General features: G+C 39.9%; 1 protein-coding gene across 4 annotated transcripts in view; it reads right to left on the bottom strand.

Moving 5' to 3' along the window:
- Positions 1–20,335, bottom strand: part of TACC1 (transforming acidic coiled-coil containing protein 1) — a 981,198-nt gene that overhangs the window by 35,177 nt on the left and 925,686 nt on the right. For all 4 annotated transcript variants that reach the window (XM_044084331.1, XM_044084330.1, XM_044084328.1 and 1 more), the window contains 3 exons: positions 17,226–17,269; positions 16,015–16,175; positions 12,862–12,968 (listed from right to left, as the gene is read on the bottom strand). In XM_044084331.1, coding sequence (XP_043940266.1) covers positions 12,862–12,968; positions 16,015–16,175; positions 17,226–17,269 — 312 coding nt within the window. The remainder of the gene's footprint in view (positions 1–12,861; positions 12,969–16,014; positions 16,176–17,225; positions 17,270–20,335) is intronic.

The raw sequence follows: 20,335 nt of genomic DNA, 5'->3' as shown, positions 1-20,335 counted from the left end.
GTTTTAATGCCAAGTCTATTTTCATTGTGAGACAGTATTGCTTTGTTTAGCAGATATCTGTTAGTATTTGTGCATTGTTGTGCTGCAAAATGTAAAACTAAAATCCAAATAATCATTGTAGAAGTAAAGCAGTATGCACACATTAGTGTTTATGGTAAATGGGGCAAAACAGCCAGATAATGGGACATTGGAATAGCTGCAGGGGGACCCTGGTGCCATATTTTGGCGGTTTGTTCTTCAGTTTGCGTTTGAAAGTTGGTATCCCACAACTCCATTGGAGTGGGTGGAGTTATGTAATCGTGTATGCAAATTAGAAGTTAATCAGCATTCAGATTTGTACCTATTTTTCATGGGTCTTGTCCAGATTTTTGATGTTTCCAGGTTGAGAGGTATGTATTGCATTATGTAACTGCATACGTTAGTGTGTATACGTGGGGTGGTTATAGGGTATGTGGGATTCTTCTTCAAAATATCAATTATAAAGAAGGGAAATACGACATTAGAATGCAGACTACTAAAAGTGTCTTGCATTAAATAGTGTACCTGAACACCACCTTTTTCAGTCTTTTCAGCAAAAATAGTGAAGTAGGGAATTGTGATATTAGGTATACTTTTACAGATGTCAAGTATTGATATGTCACTGTAAGTTTATATGACATTACAGCACCCTAACACATGCACATATGTGAAGCTTACATATTACTGTCCCTAACCTATGCAGATGTGAACTTCCACCAAGAAGAATTAATGCATTTCTGAGTAAAGAAATAAAGAATAAAAGTCTCACTTCCTAAAAATACATCCCCACTTGGTGTTAACAGTACATCAGTTGTAAACAAAATATTGAGCCACTGGGAATTAATTTATTGTCCTGTACTTTTTAGAAATCTGTGAATGTAATATTGTGGTAAACACATTGGGTTACTTTGCTTTCTGGAAAAAAATTCAAAAAACCTCCAAACCAAGCATCCTGAAAAAGAAACAAATAACTTATGGTAAAGAGAATTGGTAAAGACCTTGGTTTAAATATCATAACCGCAAAATGTTTATTTAAATATTACAGTCCACAATTAAGCTGCAATGGCTTTTGGTACTCTTGCATACTAAACATCAATCATGGCTCTAAAATCTGTCTTAGACCTTAAAAAGGGGTTTACAATAACTGTGTGTCATTCAGTTGCCATGAAATTAATCTAAATTGAAAGGTCTAAGACCCTTAGGAGGTCACAAACACAACCATTTTTTTTTTTGTTGCAGGGGCAAGTCTCTCCTAAGCCCCTAGCCCAGTGACAAGCTCCCACCCCCATAATCTCTATGCATTGCTACTCCAAAGTCACACACATTTGGATAAGAGGAAAAAGGCTGAAAACAAAAGACAACCTCAACCAAGTTCCATGGAAAACAAAATTCAAACTCAACAAGTTCCTCTTCTCTGAGTCTACACCATAGTCAATATGCTCCCTAGGCATCATTGATAGAGTATAACATAGGAAACCTGCCTTTTTACATTTCTGGACTCACTCCACCCTGAGACAATTTGTAAGGTTTCTCATTAGAAACAACTAATATTACTACATAAAGATGTCAGGACTATCATACAAACAATACTCGCAGCTACTATCCACTTAGACCTTCCAACTGTTGCAGTTAGGACTAGGTGTTCTTTCTCCTTTTACTCATCCCACTTCCATTGGTTCAAGACACTCCTGAATCTGCCCTTTTTACCTACTTTTCAGTTACCACTGACAATGCATTCTAGGCCAAAATACCCTTTCCATGAAACAGTATTTCCATAAAATCCAATCCTGTCTTGCCCCTCACAGATGGCACCTGTGCTGCCTTTGCATCTCCACCTGACCACCATCTCATCTCCTTTGCTCCTCATAATGTAGTGTCTTCATGTTCTTATGCCCACCTCTGTGTACTGATGTATACCTTCCAAACAATACCAGTCATTCCACAGAAGTCAGCACTTGCATCCCTCTAATCGGGCTAGCACTTTGTCATACAGTGTACACGTAAGCATATATTTATATATATATATATATATATATATATATATATATATATATATATATATATATACATATATATACACACACATATACAAACTTTTTGTGCATTGCATATATATATATATATCTATTATATATATATATATATTTATTTTTTTTTTTTTGTACATTGCATTGCCCTATCTCCCTTTCTCAGAAAGACTGCAGTACTCCAGATGTGTCCTATACACAGGATGAACTACTGTACATCTTGTGTCTGGTGCTCTACAACACCCTACCAACCTGCTGGTCTTTAGCACCTGCCTTTTCAAACTGCTGTGTGTTACTCAAGATTGATTACAAATCTCAGATTGTTTTCCTTACCTGACCTTCCCAGGGCCAAGGCCAGTATACCTAGCATTCCAGTACCAGAGGCACATCCGATACAAATGCATTTTGCAGGATAGGTCCTAACACTATGGGATTCTATTGGTAGCTGCCTTTTAGACAAAAGACATAATAATCACTCTTTGCTTCCAGTTCCAGGTCTGAATCCATCTGGCCTTTGACAGTGCTTCACACCTTTCTCTTCCCCATCAGTCTCCTGTGTAGCACAGTACAGATGGTCTCACTAAACTCCAGCAATACCACACCCCAATGACCTCCTTTATCTATCTCAGTGGATACTCATTCTCAGTACTAGATAAAGCTACTGGAAAGACACCTGCTGTGTGAAGCTATCTTTGTACTTATTTGCAGGATCAGGGTCTCTAACAGTGTGCCCTACAGAAATTTTTTCATGGCTTTCTCTGTGATGGAAATAAGACTAACAGGCCTGTAGTTGCACACCTTCTTTGTAAGCCCATCCTTGTGTAGGAAAACCACTCTATTCTTGTGGCATTATTCCAAATTCCAGCGAGTGAATACATAGTGTAGCAAATATTCTAACAAACACCTTCTAAATCTATATGTACTCAGTCTTAAAAAATTCCATTTCCTACTTCTTCCTTAAACACACTTGCCTTTTCCCCACCAGACTCCATCCCATCTTCATAAACTGGCATGTTGCCTGTCTGCTCTTCAGAAGTGAAGAACTTGTTTAGTATTTTACATGACTCTGGCCTCCTCATATTTCTCTCCCTATTCCTGTTTCAAGTGCTCCAGTGTCAGGCCACATCTTCCTAATACACCAAAAAGAAAACTCTTTTGAATACAAAGTGGCCTTCTTCACATTTCCTTTTCTATGATTGCCATGGTCTTCCTCAGTACATTCTTTTTTACTTTACCATATGAATCCTGTCTTATGTACTCTTCACCTTTAATGTAGCTGACTGTCATCTTTTACTACACTTATGATACAGGATGCCTTTTCCTACTTTTCCCCCCTATAAGGTACTACCCCTCCCCTACAGCTCTCCCTACTAGTGTAACTTCTTGCCATCTTTCCATTCTTTTTCTGACTGTACCTACTAGCAGTGTGAATTCTACCTTTACTTCTCTACCACCATAAATATCTGTTCTTGCTGTTTCTGTCACACCTGCTGAAGGGATCATGTGTCACTCAGTGGTGCTGCTTCTGCCACTCCCACTGAAGGGACCATGGGTCACTCAGTGGTGCTGCTTCTGCCAGTCCCGCTGAAGGGATCATGTGCCGCTCAGTGGTGCTGCTTCTGCCACTCCTTCTGAAGGGACCGTGTGTCACACAGTGGTGCTGCTTCTGCCATTCCTGCTGAAGAGATTGTGCGTCACACAGTGGTGCTGCTTCTGCCACACTTACTGAAGGGATCCTGTGTCACACAGTGGTGCTGCTTCTGCCACTCCTACTGAAGGGATCCTGTGTCACTCAGTGGTACTGCTTCTGCCACTCCCGCTGAAGGGATCATGTGTCACACAGTGGTGCTGCTTCTCCCATTCCTGCTGAAGGGATCATGCATCACTCAGTGGTGCTGCTTCTGCCGCTCCTGTTGAAGGGATATGTGTGTCACACAGTGGTGCTGCTTTTGTCATACCTGCTGAAGGGATCATGTGTCACACAGTGGTGCTGCTTCTGATACTCCTGCTGAATGGATCATGTGTCATACAGTGGTATGCTCACAACTGCCAAGGGGCTTTTTCATCTCCATTCCCGCCCTGGCGTTCTCAGTCAGTAAATGTGCAACAAGAATATTTATTTCCTTCTCTGGGTTCTGACATTTTTAACTTCAGGCACTCACCGTTTCCTTCCTTACTGCGGCGATGAGCACATCCTCATTTTACTCTGGAACATAAAGGATAGTATTTTGATCTTCTATTGTGCACAAGGTGCCCTGTATACTATAGACAATTTCCAATCTTAGGAACAACAGTTTCCATTTCCCTCGCTTTTCTTCACTATTGTCAGCCTTTTCCATAGTTCTAGTCTTGGATATGGGATATCTGAATGACAGCTACAAACAGAGTGCAATGAAATAAAAATCAGAATTATGAAAACATACACCATGCGTGAGGACTGCATGATACACAATGCATGTCTAATAAATTACTGGTCATCAATAAAAAAGAAAGAAAACTTATTGAATGCAAAAAGAAAACAGAACAAAAAAAAACATGCTTTCACTGAAAGTAGATAAAGTAAATGGAGACACAATGGCAGTATTTCTTGTGGAAATATTTTCCCTACCACCACTCCCTCAAGAAGTGCACTTCAACCCCTTCACTCCACTAAATGTTTATTGAATATTGAGGAACTGTCCCTAAGGAAAGGGGACATTCCCGCGACTGCAGCTAGCACCCTGCGTACCACAAATACTACAATTTATCCCAGTGGCATTTCATGACTTACAACTGTCACTACCAAATTAAAAGTTGCCTAAAACACAAAATAAAGTTGCTGTAATGTAGTTTGCCAAAACTGGATGTATCAATGATTAGTTCTGATGAATCATTATATGCATTCAGTGACATTTGAAAAATGGAATTTCAACCATGCTGCATTAAAAACATTACACACACAGTGTTGTTACGTAACTGTTCAACTACCCCTACTTTTACACCTCTTGTACACACACCGTTGTCTCTATACACCTCTCACTTGTGGCAGCACCATATTTCCATCATTATGAATTGTAATTCATGCTTGCTTTCATCAACCTGCCTTTTGCCTCGTTACAAAGTTTAAGGATGAGTGTAAAATGTCAAGGAATAAGAATACTGCAAAACTGGCTCTTTATTCACACGCACACACAAATGTGTAAATATTGGCCATTACCTGAATATTTTTTGACTCCTCATAGCTTATCACAAAGTGTTCCTAGGGGTTCTGCCTTTGTTCACTAGGTTTACCAAACCTGACTAGTCTATCCTAGACAATCTACAACCCATATTCAGGGCTAGTGATGAGATTAAGGCACTAATGCTCCTAACTTCCCACTTCCTGCACACTCCCACTGCATACCAGGGAGGATGTGCAACACGACTCACTGGCATATCATCCCACATTTGTGCTACCTCAGCCACAGACCCACATTCAAGGACAACACCCCCCCTTGCTTTTCCACATTCTCCACTCGGGGCTGAGGTTTAGGTGCATCCAAATGTGTGTAACCCCCTGGCAAGCATGTGCATACCTATCCTCCCTGACTATGCTGTCAAGCACTCAAACTAATAATTGTACCCAGGTTGCTTGAGCCATAGCCAAGGATCTATCCCTATATGTCATTATCAGTTGCATGGCCTTTACTAAATCTTCAAAGAACAAAATTAGGAGGCATAACCAGATCTGTTCCTTGATTGGTGACCTATTATACAGCCTGAGCATCCTTTCACTAATGTTACTTGTATACATTTGCTAAACTAGGAATGTTCAACTGGAAGGTCCCCTCTTCAGCAATGTCCTGCAGTAGCAACTCTAAGAAAACAAGGAAACAACAAGTTACAGGTAAACACTACGCAGTTAAACAGAGAAAGCATAATTCAACTACAGTATATAGTCTTGTCCTAAACACAGCAATGTAAAAAATACATACTTATGTGTGTTAAATGACAAATGCTCTAAGGCAAATCAGTAGAAATTAGTAACAAATATAGCATGTGGAAACAACTTCTCGTAGCTTAAGTTGGTTGATAGGGCCTGCTGCTGCACAGACAAGGCGATACAACAGGGGTCAGAAATGAGCAGCTTAGTCAGGGAGTGGGATATTCATGTGATGCAGTACTTGTACAGCCATCCCACCGTTACTGACCTAAGTGGTCAGAAGGGATTTAAATGCCCTTTTACATTTCATTTTTACCTCAGCAGGGAACTTGCTCCAAATTTTACCAATGGAGATAGAAAACACAGATGCCAAATTTATTAAAGTTCATAGATATTTAAGCCATCTGGTGAATGGATTATCTAAAGCTGTATTGAAGGATCTCCAATTAATAACTTTAAATAGCGTTCAGCAGTTTGGGTAGCACAGCAGTTTATAAGCCAAGCATTATGTAGAACTGAGAAAGTGGTTATATAGAAGCCAGCTAAGGTCAAGCATAAAGAGACATACAGTGATGAGAGTGTCCACTGTGCCCAGAAATGAAACAGGCAATATTAGTATATGTTTGTTTCAGTTTGCTTTGATGTGGAAAGGCCAAGTTACTAAAAAGGTGAGCCGAGTACATGAGACATGGTAAATGATAGGGTGGAGGCCCTAGCTTTGGCTGTTAGGAAAGATTTAGCCATGTGTAATTTTCTTAGTGTTAGGCAACTGTGTTTGGTACATAAAAATTAAAACTGGTTATTGACAGCAATGTTAAGAATCACTCCTGTGTATTCACAAACATTGTGCATAATCCTTGTGCAATGGTAGTTGTGGATGATGTTAGTGTCAGGGCTGTGAACAAGCAACATTCATGCATGCATGATGTTTTGGAATAATGAGGCATATAGTTGAAATGTCAACCTGCCTTGACTAAGGGTCTCCACAGTGCCCCTTTGTTTCACTAGGATAAGGGTTAGTGCAGTGAATACAGTACCTGTAGCCAGACGTTTGGCTGTCAGAATTTGCTACACTGTTGTCGCAGCTTCTCCCTGTACTTCCTGTAGGCAGATGACAAATTCAGGTGGTCCAAGCGCAGATCAATGCTCCCTTCAGCTTGCAGCAGGATTTGCAAGCATTTCCCCCAACATCTAATCCCTTCTGCTTAATATGTCAGGGAGCTACAGCAAATGCATAGTCATAGAATTGTTACTGTGTCATCCAGCCTCACAGACAGAATAACTCTTCCACTGACATGAAAGATGTTGAGGCAGTGAGAAGCCAGGAAAGGAATAAAAGGGAGCTTTAATTCATCTGTGGCCCTTTTCTTACGGGGGGGGGGGGGGTTGTTAACTAAATAAGATGTTGAGAAAAAGAGAATGAGAAAATCTAAACATGATAATAAGCAATCTCTCTCACCCCCACTCACACCCCCACCCACACAGAGCTGTTATGGTCTATGGCAAGCAGACAGTAGGCACAAGTTGTACATTTTTACAGCACAGTTGTTGCCCATTGCAGATGGCTGCTGCAGTCAATTGTCCACTGTTGTGGACAAGACTAATTCATTGTCTGTGACTGAAGAGGACAACTGATTAGCATATATGCTAAATGAGGAGCTCCAGTAACTGACCACCTCCCACTATCAAGAGTTCTACTGTGCCACAGTGTGATGGGTTGATCAGGGACAGTTGTGGCAGTGTCCACTGTAATACAAATCAGGATGTGCTATGCATTCTTTTATTTTTTAAACAGTCCATGTAACAATTATGCTGTTGTCCAGCAATGTTATGCTGAACAGTGCATCTCCGTTTCTCATGCTGCAGAGTTACTTCCACAATTGTAGTTCTAAATTCAGGTCTCTTCTCCAAAGTGTAGTATATAATTGATTAATTTGTAAAGCAAAGGCTGTACTGCACATCTCCATTAACGTGCCTACTGCATACATAGAGAAGGCCAGATATACAGTAGGTGGTGTTGTTACACCACCATCTAAATACCAACTTCTCAATCACACCACTGGCTTAGGTAAGTAGCTTAAACTGTGCATCATCCAAAGACAATGCAGGACATGCTTACTTACAGTGTGCTTAGCTGTTTCATCTTTTACAACTAGGTTGAGTGACTGAGGTGATATGGAGTGGGTTATCCCAAAAGGAAACACACAGGGTCAAGCTGAGCTTCAGACTACACAGTTATGGGGAGAGTTGTAGGACAGAAAAGCATTAAACAATAACTTAATTAAAATTATTCCTTTAATGTGGACTGCAACAAAACAGGTTAGATATTTGTGTCTGCCTTAACCTGTGCATACTTCTTGCTAGATTTACAGGTATATGAATACTGCTAAAACTAGAAACAGATTTTAAAAGGAAATGACTGCTTGGCTTAGCTACACTGCACACATCACTACATGTACATGTCTCTACCTATTTCAAAAACTACAGACCCTGTTAAAAACATAGCTTTCCCATTTCATTCCATCACTTCTTCAGAAAGCCAATTCCATTCACTGCTTCATCTGTAAAATAACACTTCTGTGTACCTTCCTTAAACAGTTCATCTTGCATCCTCAGACTGTGTTCTCTTGTTCTCAAATACACTTTTCCCCCCAGAAAGGTGGTACTCAAAGATTCTACTGATTCATTCAAGGTTCTTTGAAGCATCTGTCAAACTCTCTCTTCTTTCTCCTTGCCTTGAAGTGATGCATGTTAAATTCTAATACTCCATCCTGTATGACTTCTATTGCAGAAACTTACACCCCTTTCGCAAAATATAGTTTGACTATACATTTGCAAAGATGAGGCCTCTAGAACTGCTAACAGTTCATTAAGTTGAAGTGCAATCATACGAGTATACCTACAGACAGTAACGTATTGCTTTCTACAGATAACTCCTGACTTCACACTCTAGTACTGCACCTTCCTTCCTTACTTCTGTTACATTTTTTGCTTAGTTTTAGGTACGCTGCTAAGAAACTGTACTGACATTCTAAGTATGCAGGTCTGAAAAGACTTATTTTTCTACTCCACTCCCCAATTGACCATCAAACTTTCACCCCCAAACACAGACTTGAATCATTCACTCCCAGAGATGTGACAACAGCACTACTGCTCATTAGTCCACTCAGTATGGCAGCTGAATGCCAGTTGTGATGCAAGCATCCATATGGGGGAGTGAGGGTCTTCTGCTTATGGTCTTACTCAGGGGAACATACTGTGAACCTTAGTGTGATGTAACCCATTTCCATGACGCATGTAGCACTCAGGTCTTACCCCTTCGCCTTGTGTCACCTGATTACAAATGATTTCTGTCTCCCACCCCCCGAGGATTTTAGTCTGGTATGTGTTACTTGGGTACAAACTTGGATACACATGCCCAGTGTCACCCCCCCCCCCCCAAGGACAGCAGGCCCTGCCTCAACATTCCACTTGCACCTACACCAGCTCTTCCAGTGTGCAGGTCACCAAGTGAGCCCGTGATATATGGGTTGTAGTCAGGACTTTATCTAGTCATGCCACTGAGATGACTGGCTTGGAGGGCATGCAAACTAAGATACTGACCTAATCTTCACATGGCAAAACACGTGCACTGTTTAAGTACAGTACATAACAGAGCGCTAACATATGTACACTAAGTACAGTACATAACAGAGCGCTAACATATGTACACTACGTACAGTACATAACAGAGCGCTAACATATGTACACTAAGTACAGTACATAACAGAGCGCTAACATATGTACACTAAGTACAGTACATAACAGAGTGCTAACATATGTACACTAAGTACAGTACATAACAGAGCGCTAACATATGTACACTAAGTACAGTACATAACAGAGTGCTAACATATGTACACTAAGTACAGTACATAACAGAGCGCTAACATATGTACACTAAGTACAGTACATAACAGAGTGCTAACATATGTACACTAAGTACAGTACATAACAGAGTGCTAACATATGTACACTAAGTACAGTACATAACAGAGTGCTAAGATATGTACACTGTTTAAGTACAGTACATAACAGAGCGCTAACATACGTACACTAAGTACAGTACATAACAGAGCGCTAACATATGTACACTAAGTACAGTACATAACAGAGTGCTAAGATATGTACACTAAGTACAGTACATAACAGAGTGCTAAGATATGTACACTAAGTACAGTACATAACAGAGTGCTAAGATATGTACACTGTTTAAGTACAGTATAATAACAGAGCACGAAGATTCCTGATGACCTACTGAATTTCTTTTGCTCAGGGACTAAAAAAAGTGAATGCCACTAAAACGTAGCATTGCTGAGTTGCTGTAACCGTTAGACTTTAAACTGGGTCTGCAGGCATCCAGTGGCTCATATAGTGAGGTTTACAGTACTTTTACAACTGTTTTTGAACATTAAATTATTTTATACTTAAGGGCTTATTTGACATGCAGGTAGTGGCACAGCTCAGACTCTTGTAATTTCTGACCTTTTACTTCAGTAATACCTAGCGTATATCAGAATGTTATACAAGACAGTGCTGAAGGACAGACATGTTACAGTGACACTAAACAAAGGTGACTGCTGTATTGCATCATAACTGCAGAGCTGAAGTCTTCAGTTCTCCATTTGACAGATATTCTTGAAACCCTGTTTGACATTTTGAACATGCAGTTATTGAAACAGCCAAATGAATAAGAATAATTAAATCCAGGAAGGTTTTTCTAACTAGCTTCTACCCCATTTGCAAGGAAATCACACTTAATATCTGACATCAGTATGAGCTTCCTTATCAGCTAGCCATGATCTTTTTTAATCATGCCCCATACGTTTTAATTATTAAATCCCATTTAAAACTGTTTCAGGAATCTGGCATTCAGATCATATGTACATCCCTTCTACCAGAATAAAGACCCAGTGCATGCAGTTTACTCTCAGAGCTGCAGCCATTTCATCACTCTGGTGCCAGTCCTTTGTCCAGTCACCTTTGTATTACCTGAAATACCACTAGCTATCTAGAAAATCAATAGGATACTCCAGGCTCTAGGTCCAAATGCAGACTTCAGCCAGACAAACTCTAAAATGCTACACTATTTAATAGATTACTGGTCACAAAGAGATACATTCTCATTTTCTCTGATGATATTCCACAAAGCCTTCTATTCAGAAGACATTTCTAATCTAACTTCCTCCACAGCAGAGATTTCCAACCTGTGTGTTTACTCTCCAAACAGAGATTTGTATGCTTTTACTCTGTGACCCTTATTTGCTTATTCCCATAACTTCTTTTACCACCTTTCACTTCTGTATCAGTGACAGACGCGTGATGTGGATTTAGCAGCAGATTGGGAAGATGATGAATTAGTGAGAAGGACATGCTGAATGAGTTGCTCTATGGGGGTGAGTGGGTGGGCTCAAGGTGCTGGAATTGCTTTTTGTGGTACTGGACTTGTAACTCCTGTGCCCTCAGCACTCTCTAATAACCTGTCAGCCAGCTAACAATCCAGAGTTTTGTCCTTACAGGAAGGAAACAAACTTATTATCAGTTTAGCCTACTGAAGGTGCCATGGCTGTTCCTACAAGGCAGGAACTTGTTTGATGAAAGCAATGCATCTGCAAGTTATGCTACCTGAAGACTGTCTGTCACAAGGCTAGTGTTAGGGGCCAATGTAAGGAGTGAGTTTTAGCATTAGAGTTTGAGTTATAGTTAGGGATAAGAGATTTTTTTACTAGTTTTTTTATTACAGTTGTAGGATTAGAATTAGAGTTGTAGGGTTATGGTTTCTATAACAAATGGTGATGGGTTCCACAAGAAAAAAAAAATGATTTGACAGGAAAAAATTGATTTGAACTTATTTCTGATTTCAACTAGCCACTGTGACTTGCCTCATTCTGAAAAATAACATATAGAAATGTTATGTCCATCCAATAGGAATAACCAATGATGTGGAGGGTAGACTTGCACACATGGGGTAGGGAGTCAAAACAGTTTAAATGTGGTAATTCAGAATTCTAAAGAAGACGGTGGTAAAAGTTTCAATGTGGAATGGTGATCATGGACGTGTCTGGTTCAGAAAAAAGGTATAAAAGACACACAGGCAACAGTGATATCTCAGGACAGAGGAATTATAGTAACAGTTGATAAGGTTATGGAGAGGAGAAAACAAGATCAGATGGAATGAGGTTTAGCAAAAGTAGATTTATACAAGAAATACAATTTCAGGAGTTATGGAGAATGAGATCAGTTAAAGTGTAGGGAATAAGATTCATGTGGTCCTCCAAGAAGTGATGATGGGAGATGGTTAGAAAGAGGACAACGTTTTTTAGTTTGCATTTGGGGAATGGAGCAGAGAGAGTAAAAATAAAAAAGCAAGAATAAGGTTTGTATCTAAATGACTAAGGACGCAAAGGCTTGCTTTCAAGAATGAAAAACTAAACGAGAAAGGGAGAGGTTAGGAAATTTACAGCTATATTGCTAGAAGGCAAAAAAGTAGTCACATGTGGTTTTGTTACAGGTGAAAAGGAAATAAGCTAGACAAGGCTGCCAGTTCAGTGAAAAGTCTTATTATTCTAAGTCTTATTCTCCTGAAATCAATAGATGGGACAAGGGAACTCTGAAAATGTACGGTCAATCACTTAACAAGGACCAGCAGCTAAAAACATCTCCACCCTGGTTACATCAGCAGCCAATTCATCTTGAAAAGTGAAAACTAGCATTCCCACATGTCAAAAAACAACAAAACTATACTTTTAGTGTACTGTGATCAAAGCTGATAAGATAAACAACATAGTTCAGGAGAATGCTGACAAGGACTTTCAATGGCAAGGCACAGTTTTGTGAGGAACATCCACAAAGTGACGAGAAAACAAACCCACGTACTTGTCGAGTTTTTCTTCGGCATGCATCTTTAGGGCTTGATACCGCTGTTCTTCTTGCTTGACTCTGGCCAAGTAGTCTTCAGCACACTTTTTTAGTGCTTCTTCATTCTGACAAAATAAACAAAAAAGCAAACTGTCATTTGTATGATTTACTCATTTTTAGCTTATTTGGTTTATGTTTAGCCTCCATAAAAATACATTAAAGTCAGGCAGAGGTACATTTATCAGTATCACTAACATTCCAATTTCTCACAAAGCTCCAGAACAGACAATAGATATACCTACGATGAGCTTTGAACACCTCACTTACAATGCTTGATGCAGGAAAGGACCACATAATTGTATTAATGCATTATGCTCAGGCATGTCTACACAAGACAAAAGAAAAAAAAAACTTGTGATAAAAGTGTTTTATCCAGATAGCATTGTAATGCACGGTTTAAATCTTCTGAACAGATCAGTAAAGGGTCAGAACTGGAGCACATAAAGCTTTGTGTCTTCACCTACTGATTCTAGATTATCCCGAGAGATTTCCCAAGCATCCCTAGGCCATGCAGGAGTCAATTTCTTCATCACATCTTGGTCTGCTTCACAGACTGCTTCCGGTAGAGACAATCTCTCCATCATGTCTTGGTCTGCCTCAGAGACTGCTCTTTGCAGGCATTGCACATAGAACTATTCTAAGAGCAGCCACTCAGGAGCCATCCTTATAAAATCATTAAATCATCTCACTGGGTTGCTACTGATCTGCAGAAGTAGAAACTACTCCCAGCACTTCAGGTGCACCAAGGTTCGGTCTTTGTGTTGGACAATAAGCTCAGTGACCCTGCAGAGAAACATTATTTCATTATTTGGTGTCTGCCATTACCCACAGCTCATGATTGCTGGTGAGGACGGGGATACAGAGTGGCCGGTAAATGTTGACCTTTTTCTGAAAACTCAGCTCCAGCTTCACCATCACAGATCTGTTGAGTGGTCAGACTGTGGCCCCATCCCAGACCATTTGCACATCTCATGCTACTTATCATTTGTAAACAAAACAGGAAGGTCATTTTATTCCTTCACTATGGAATGCTGACCCTCACCCACTCAAAGAAAGCGGCCCACTCTTTTCTGATGCAGCACCATGGCCTCAGATGTGGAGTTGGTAAGTTCTTATCCCAGCCACTTTACAATCAGTAGCTAAACATCTGTCAGAGGTCACAGTCAGAAAAAGCTAAAAGGACATCATCTACAAACAAAAATATGCTACACCTACCTAGGGACCCAAACTTGTCACCCTTCCGCATTCAGCTGCAACTTGATATACTGTCCATCAAAATCATAAATAAGAGTGGTGACGAGATAAACCCTTATTCAAGGCCGACTCACACACTGATCAAAATCAGCAACTTCAGCGATGTATTCCCAATTATCACTGTAACCTTACAGACCCAGGTAACATGCTGAACTCAGCCTGATAGGTTATGTTCCTACAGAACCTCTCATAGCACATGACAACCACAGACTCATAAACCAGAAACTGTAGCCTGCATTAGCAAATTGCTACATCCCTGCATACAACTGCACAGTTGCACAGACTTAGCCCACTGTTCCTTCTGATTCTAAAGCTTGGTTATTGGTCAGTCTCCTCTACAATACCAAGGCACAGGATTTTATAAGGAAAATGAGAAGTGTTATCCCTTGTACTGAGGACTCACCCTGTAGTCTCATTACATAAAAATGGGGAACACCACCACCTCATTGTGCCAGTTCAGAGGTAATCCCCCTACTTTCCAAGCAACATAGTAGAGGTGTGCTGGACATGCTGTCCAGTTTCTTCAACATTTCCAGCTGGATCTAATCCCCATTAACAGGTCTTTCAATACAGAGGCTTTTCAGATCATCACTGTCTTCATCTACAGTGATGGCTCTCATCCTATGAGAGACTTTAGACATGTGTACCTTATTTGCTTGAGTCCTGGTTAATCATGGACTACAGTCTTGTAAGGTTGGGTATTTGGGCTTCAGGCAGCTCACCTGGGCTGGCACTTGAACAGGTATTTCAGTTTTAGCGAGGTAAGTGCAAGAGCAGTGTAGAGGGACTGGGAGTGAGTGAGAGTTCAGCTTAGCTTTTGAGGGTGACTGGCAGATTTATGGTTAGGGTTAGGGCGTGGAGAAATTTACCACAGTGCCATATAAATATGATATTTTCCATGATCCAGCCATGGAACTATTGAGAGTCTTTGGATTAGAGTTAGGAAGCAGGGTTTGACTGACTGAAGTTTAGGTAGTGTAGGTTTAGGGAGCACTTTTTGTGACTGGGTTAAGGAGGGAGTGGGAGTTTTAGGATTAGTGTTAGCAGGGTTTGGGATTATGGTTAGGGTGTGACTGGGAAGTTTAAAGAGTGGCTGAAAGTTTTTTGGTTTAGGGAGTGTGGTTTATGATTAGGTTTAGTGTGTGACTGGGAATTTTAGTGTTAAGAGCACAAAGCAGGGCTCATGATTATAATTAGGGTTAGAGAGTGACTGGGAGTTTTAAGGTTATGATTAAGGAGCAGGATTTAGGATAACGGTTGGGAATCAATGGGAGATTTCAATTTAGGTAGTGAAATGTAGGATTACAATGCTTTCCCACTCCTCTGCTCTCTCACTCTCACACTGGTAGTTTCTAAGAGGCTGATGTGCTGGGGGGATTGAGTAAGCTCAAAAAATATGGGAAGAGGGACTTCTGGTTGGCAGGTGAAGAGAAAAAGAACATATAAAAGACATTCCAAAACTTCACTTTGAAATGAAATGTGTTTCACCTGGAAAATAACTTGTCTCTGACTCCAGCTCAAAGAAACACGTTAAGTGCCCACTATAAATCCACATTTTATCAGAAAGGTATTTAACTGGACCATCGTGACAGCTTTCACTGTCAGAATGGTTGGTTCAGTCTGTACAGCTTCTGCAGTGACTTTTGTAACACATTTACTAGTCTTACTCTATGTAACAAGCCTGACGCTTTTCTCGTCTCTTACACAGAGCTTACTTACATAGAAGAATGAAATAGCTTATGCACAAAAGTCCCTGCAAATAACCATGGTCCCAGCAGTGTGTTAAAAACCTACTGCTTGTATTGTTTAGCTACAAGTATTACACCTTGAAAACCTGAAGCAAGCTTCCAAAAGTACCTTCTTGAATCCTTCTAGCACCCCTTTCATGTTTTCATATCTTCTAAAAAGGTCAGAGAGAGACCTTTCTACAGAGTTGAGGTCTGCAATGGCCTGGTCTTTCTCTGCAGTCATCTGCTGAAGGGTCTTTTGAGATGACGAGCGTGTTCTTTGTTCATCTTCTGCAAGAGGAACCAAAACATATCAGTCATACAATCTAAAACACAATGACTGTACTAGTGATTAAAGTTATTCTGAAGAGAGAAATTCCCTGCGCTGTTGAACTAGATAGGCTTCCCTTTTTGTTACTTCATATAAAATACTCTGGATCTTTCCAGACCTCAGCAGTGACTGGCTCACTATAAAACATGGCTCATCCTCCCCATTATAACACACAATACAGATTGACATTGCTGTACACTTTCTTAAACACCACAAGAGTAATGTTTCCCAATGTATTTTTGTGAACACATTCATTTCTCAGACTTGCAGTACTTCTCTTGGTCAGTACTTGCAGTCTGAAATTTAGTGGCTTTACACAATATAAGTATTGGTCAAAGCCACTGGAATATTTAGTACTGAAAAATGGTAAGTCTTACCAAAGAAACATTTATGTTGAAATGCACAGTCCCAGTTTGGGAAATAAATTAAAGCCACATTGCTAGATAAAAGAACAGTTCTAATAAGAAGCAATTTAGTCTGAATTAGCATCTTCTCATTAGTTATAATGACAAAAACAATGGGGTTCTAGTACAGAAAAAGGCTATTAGGCATGCTAAACCAAAATATACAACACAATGTCATGGTTCACATTGTTCGCCATTTGCAGGAGCATACATCTCTAAAAATGACTCCACTTTTTTTCAGTTTTCAGCAGTTCAAGTCCTCCAGATCTGAGACATCCTCTCATGCAACAAAAGTCTGCAATACAAACAGTTATGCAGAAAGTTCAGGAGGAGTATTTACTCCATAATCCCCAGTTCCTCTTGGGTTATGCCCATCACAGCCTATTGTTCTGTCTACCATGTGTAGAATGTGGATATGAAGTGCTGACTTCACTGAAACTTACACTACAGTTATTTTCAGCAAATTGTAATGGTATTCTGCTTTTATGTGGGTGTTGTTGCATTGCAGAGGAGAAAGCAGGTAAATTTTGTTAATGACATTGCTGGCTAGCTGTAAATACACAGTAATCAAGCTATATTGTTTATATTTACATGAATCAGGCTTACCAATCATCTGTGCAATTGTATTTTCATATTCAGCAACAATATTCCTAAAAATAAAGACATGACATCAACTTAAACAGTATGGACACAGTTTGACAGAGTTAAGATAAACATTTTTATTTAAGGTGTTTATACATTATCTTTCTGAGGTGGTAGTATATTAATGCTTCTGAGGTAGTAGTTAGTAGTACTACTACTACAATTACTTCTGCGGTAGTAGCACAATAAGACTTCTGATGTGGTAATACATTAACACTTCTAAGGTGATAGTACATTAATACTTACCAAAACACTAAAGGAACCACACTATGGTAAAGCAGAGCAAACGTATAACTTGAATTCAAACAAAAAAAAATGAACTCTGCAAACACCGTATACTTTAAAACTTTAATCACAAAAGTTAAAATGCAATGCAAAAGCTTTCAGATCAAAAGATCCTTCCTCAGTGCTAAAGCAGTACAATTACAACATCCATTAAATAATTAGCATATTAATTATATGATTTAGTAGACCACCTTTCAAATACAAATAAACCAATAAAGCAATTAATTCTTAAACCAAAAGCTTCATTTAAGGCACATCTGCTTGTGCCTTAGAAGAGGCTTCAGACTCGCACTAGTTTAATACCAGACGTCCTGTCAGCACAAAGCATAACCATCCATTTATACTCAAATGTCTCAAACTTATTATCCATATCACCCCATCTGGGATCATTATTAAAAACTTGTATAACTAAAAACAAAACTGTGTTCATTGCCAAATTCTATCAGATGTTTGGCTAAAGCATTGGTTTAAATCAACTTACACATATCAGACTTATGTTCTGTTATGTGCTCTTTTGGCATTCTTCTTGACTTGCCCACATAAACATAAGTCAGTGCAGTTTATACACGTCACAAGATAAATAATATTACAATTAATTTAGAGTTATACAAGTTTTTAATAATGGTCCCTTTGTGCCAAAACTTGTCTGCTGACTGTGGGTTGATTTAATAAAGTCTACATTGAATCCATTCCAGTGAGTGCTGGTGATTTTCTCTTGGACTAAAATGGGTTTATAGACTGGTGGCTGGAAGTGTAATACTGTGTTAAAAATAGAAAGAGGAAAAATTATACATATACCACGTATGATAAATGTGGAGGGGAATATGGGTGTCCAAAATACTGGGGACAACCCAAAACATTTTTTTTGGTGGAAAATGAATATATTTGATAAGAAACTGCTACAAAAGAAAATGTTACATTAGTGGGGAAATGAGACATGATGCAAAAAATGTGAACTGAAATGTTATAAATGTAACAAAACTGGGCATTTATGGGTGGATTGCAAAACTGAAAATAAAAGTAAGGAAAGAGAAAGAAAAAATGAAGAGAGAGGTAATAATTAGTAGTAGAAGAAAAAGGAGATGAGATAAAGTAGTAAACAGGACACAGAAAAAGGATCCGACATAAGCAATGAAGATGACAAATTGGGAGGTAGTAAAAGAAAAAAAGAATTTTACTAGTAAAAGGGTAAAACACAGAAAAGAGAAATTTAAAGGGATAAGTATAGCTAATAATTGGGGGTTGGTGTAAAGGTTAAGGTGTTTGACTCAAGATGGTGTTTGATTCTCACATTTGGAAGGGAAATTAGCTAGGCTTCGAATGACCTATTAAGAATGCTAGCCTAGTAATTAGCTATAAACTTATGAAACCATGAAGCTAAAGAAAAGGGAAAATGAAATGTTTTGACGTGTTTTATAAATGTGAACAGTATTAATGTAGTAAGTATAGGGATTTTGCAGTGATGTAATACATGGGATGTAGACGCAATTATATGCTCTTTTGGCATGTAATACATGGGATGTAGACTGTTCAATCTCAGCCTTACTACAGGATATGTACCCAACGAATGGCATACAGCAACAGTGGTCCCACTCCACAACGGTGGTGCCACAACGGACCCCGGAAACTATTGCCCTATAAGCCTGACTAGCCTGGTCTGCAAAGCTATGGAGTGTATCATCATGGAACTCATAAACAAAGACATTGGGAACCTCCAAACACTGGATTCTACCCAATTCAGCTTTGTTAAAGGCAGATCTTGCCTCTTAAACCTGGTTGACTTCTTTGAAACTATCACCAAGTCCATAGATGAAGGGAAGGTAGTCCACACAGCCTACCTGGACCTCGCAAAAGCCTTCGACACAATACCCCACTCGGGCATCATAAATAAGCTCACCAGCTTAAATATCAACCCCTATGTCATAAGCTGGGTTGCAAACTGGCTCAATGATAGAACCCACATGGTCAGAACTGCAGGTACCATGTCAGACTCTAAACCAGTTACAAGTGGCGTCCCACAAGGCTCAGTCCTGGGACTTCCCATTCGGTATATATTTCGCTGAGGTACAGGCTAACACGGGAGGACTATGGCTGATCAAGTTCACAGATGACTGCAAACTGGGTGCCATAATCGACTCGCCGACTGACACAAGCATCCTCCAAAAGGGTCTAACAGAGACGGATAATGGGTGCCTGAGCCATGGCCTAAAGCTAAAGGCCAAAAAGTGCATAGTCATCCCCTTTGGGAAAAACAAAGTGCCCACAAATTACCACATAGGTGGAAATTTAGGGATTTGGGGACCCAAGTAGATAGCAATCTCTCCTTTGACAATCACGTTGCCAAAGTGGTTAGAAAAACCTTCTATATAGCCCATCTTATCATGAAAGGGTTCACATCTACATCAAGAGAGGTCATTGTGCCCCTCTACTCATCAGGCCCATAATTGAATGCAATGCCCCATTTGGGATGTACCTTACCCGACACCTGCAACAACTGGAAAGACCCCAAAAGCACCTTGCCAAGAGGATCAAGGGACTCAAACAGATGCCCTATGCAGATAGGCTAAAGAAACTCCAGCTCTACTCAGTTGCTTACCGCCTACTCAGAGGCGATCTATGCCTGACGTATAAAGCCATGTCCAACCCAGAATTAATGGACATGCTCCACCTCAGGAAATCCAAATCCCTTAGAGCTACACGCTCCAGGGACTATAGGACATGCTGGAGGGACAGATTCACATCCCAGAGGCTCCCCTCACTGTGGAACAAAATCCCAATCCATGTTAGGC

The sequence above is a fragment of the Protopterus annectens genome, chromosome 9.part0, assembly GCF_019279795.1.
Source record: "Protopterus annectens isolate FY-2018-M chromosome 9.part0, PAN1.0, whole genome shotgun sequence".
Taxonomy (NCBI): domain Eukaryota; kingdom Metazoa; phylum Chordata; order Ceratodontiformes; family Protopteridae; genus Protopterus; species Protopterus annectens.
This window is presented reverse-complemented; position numbering and strand designations above follow the sequence as displayed.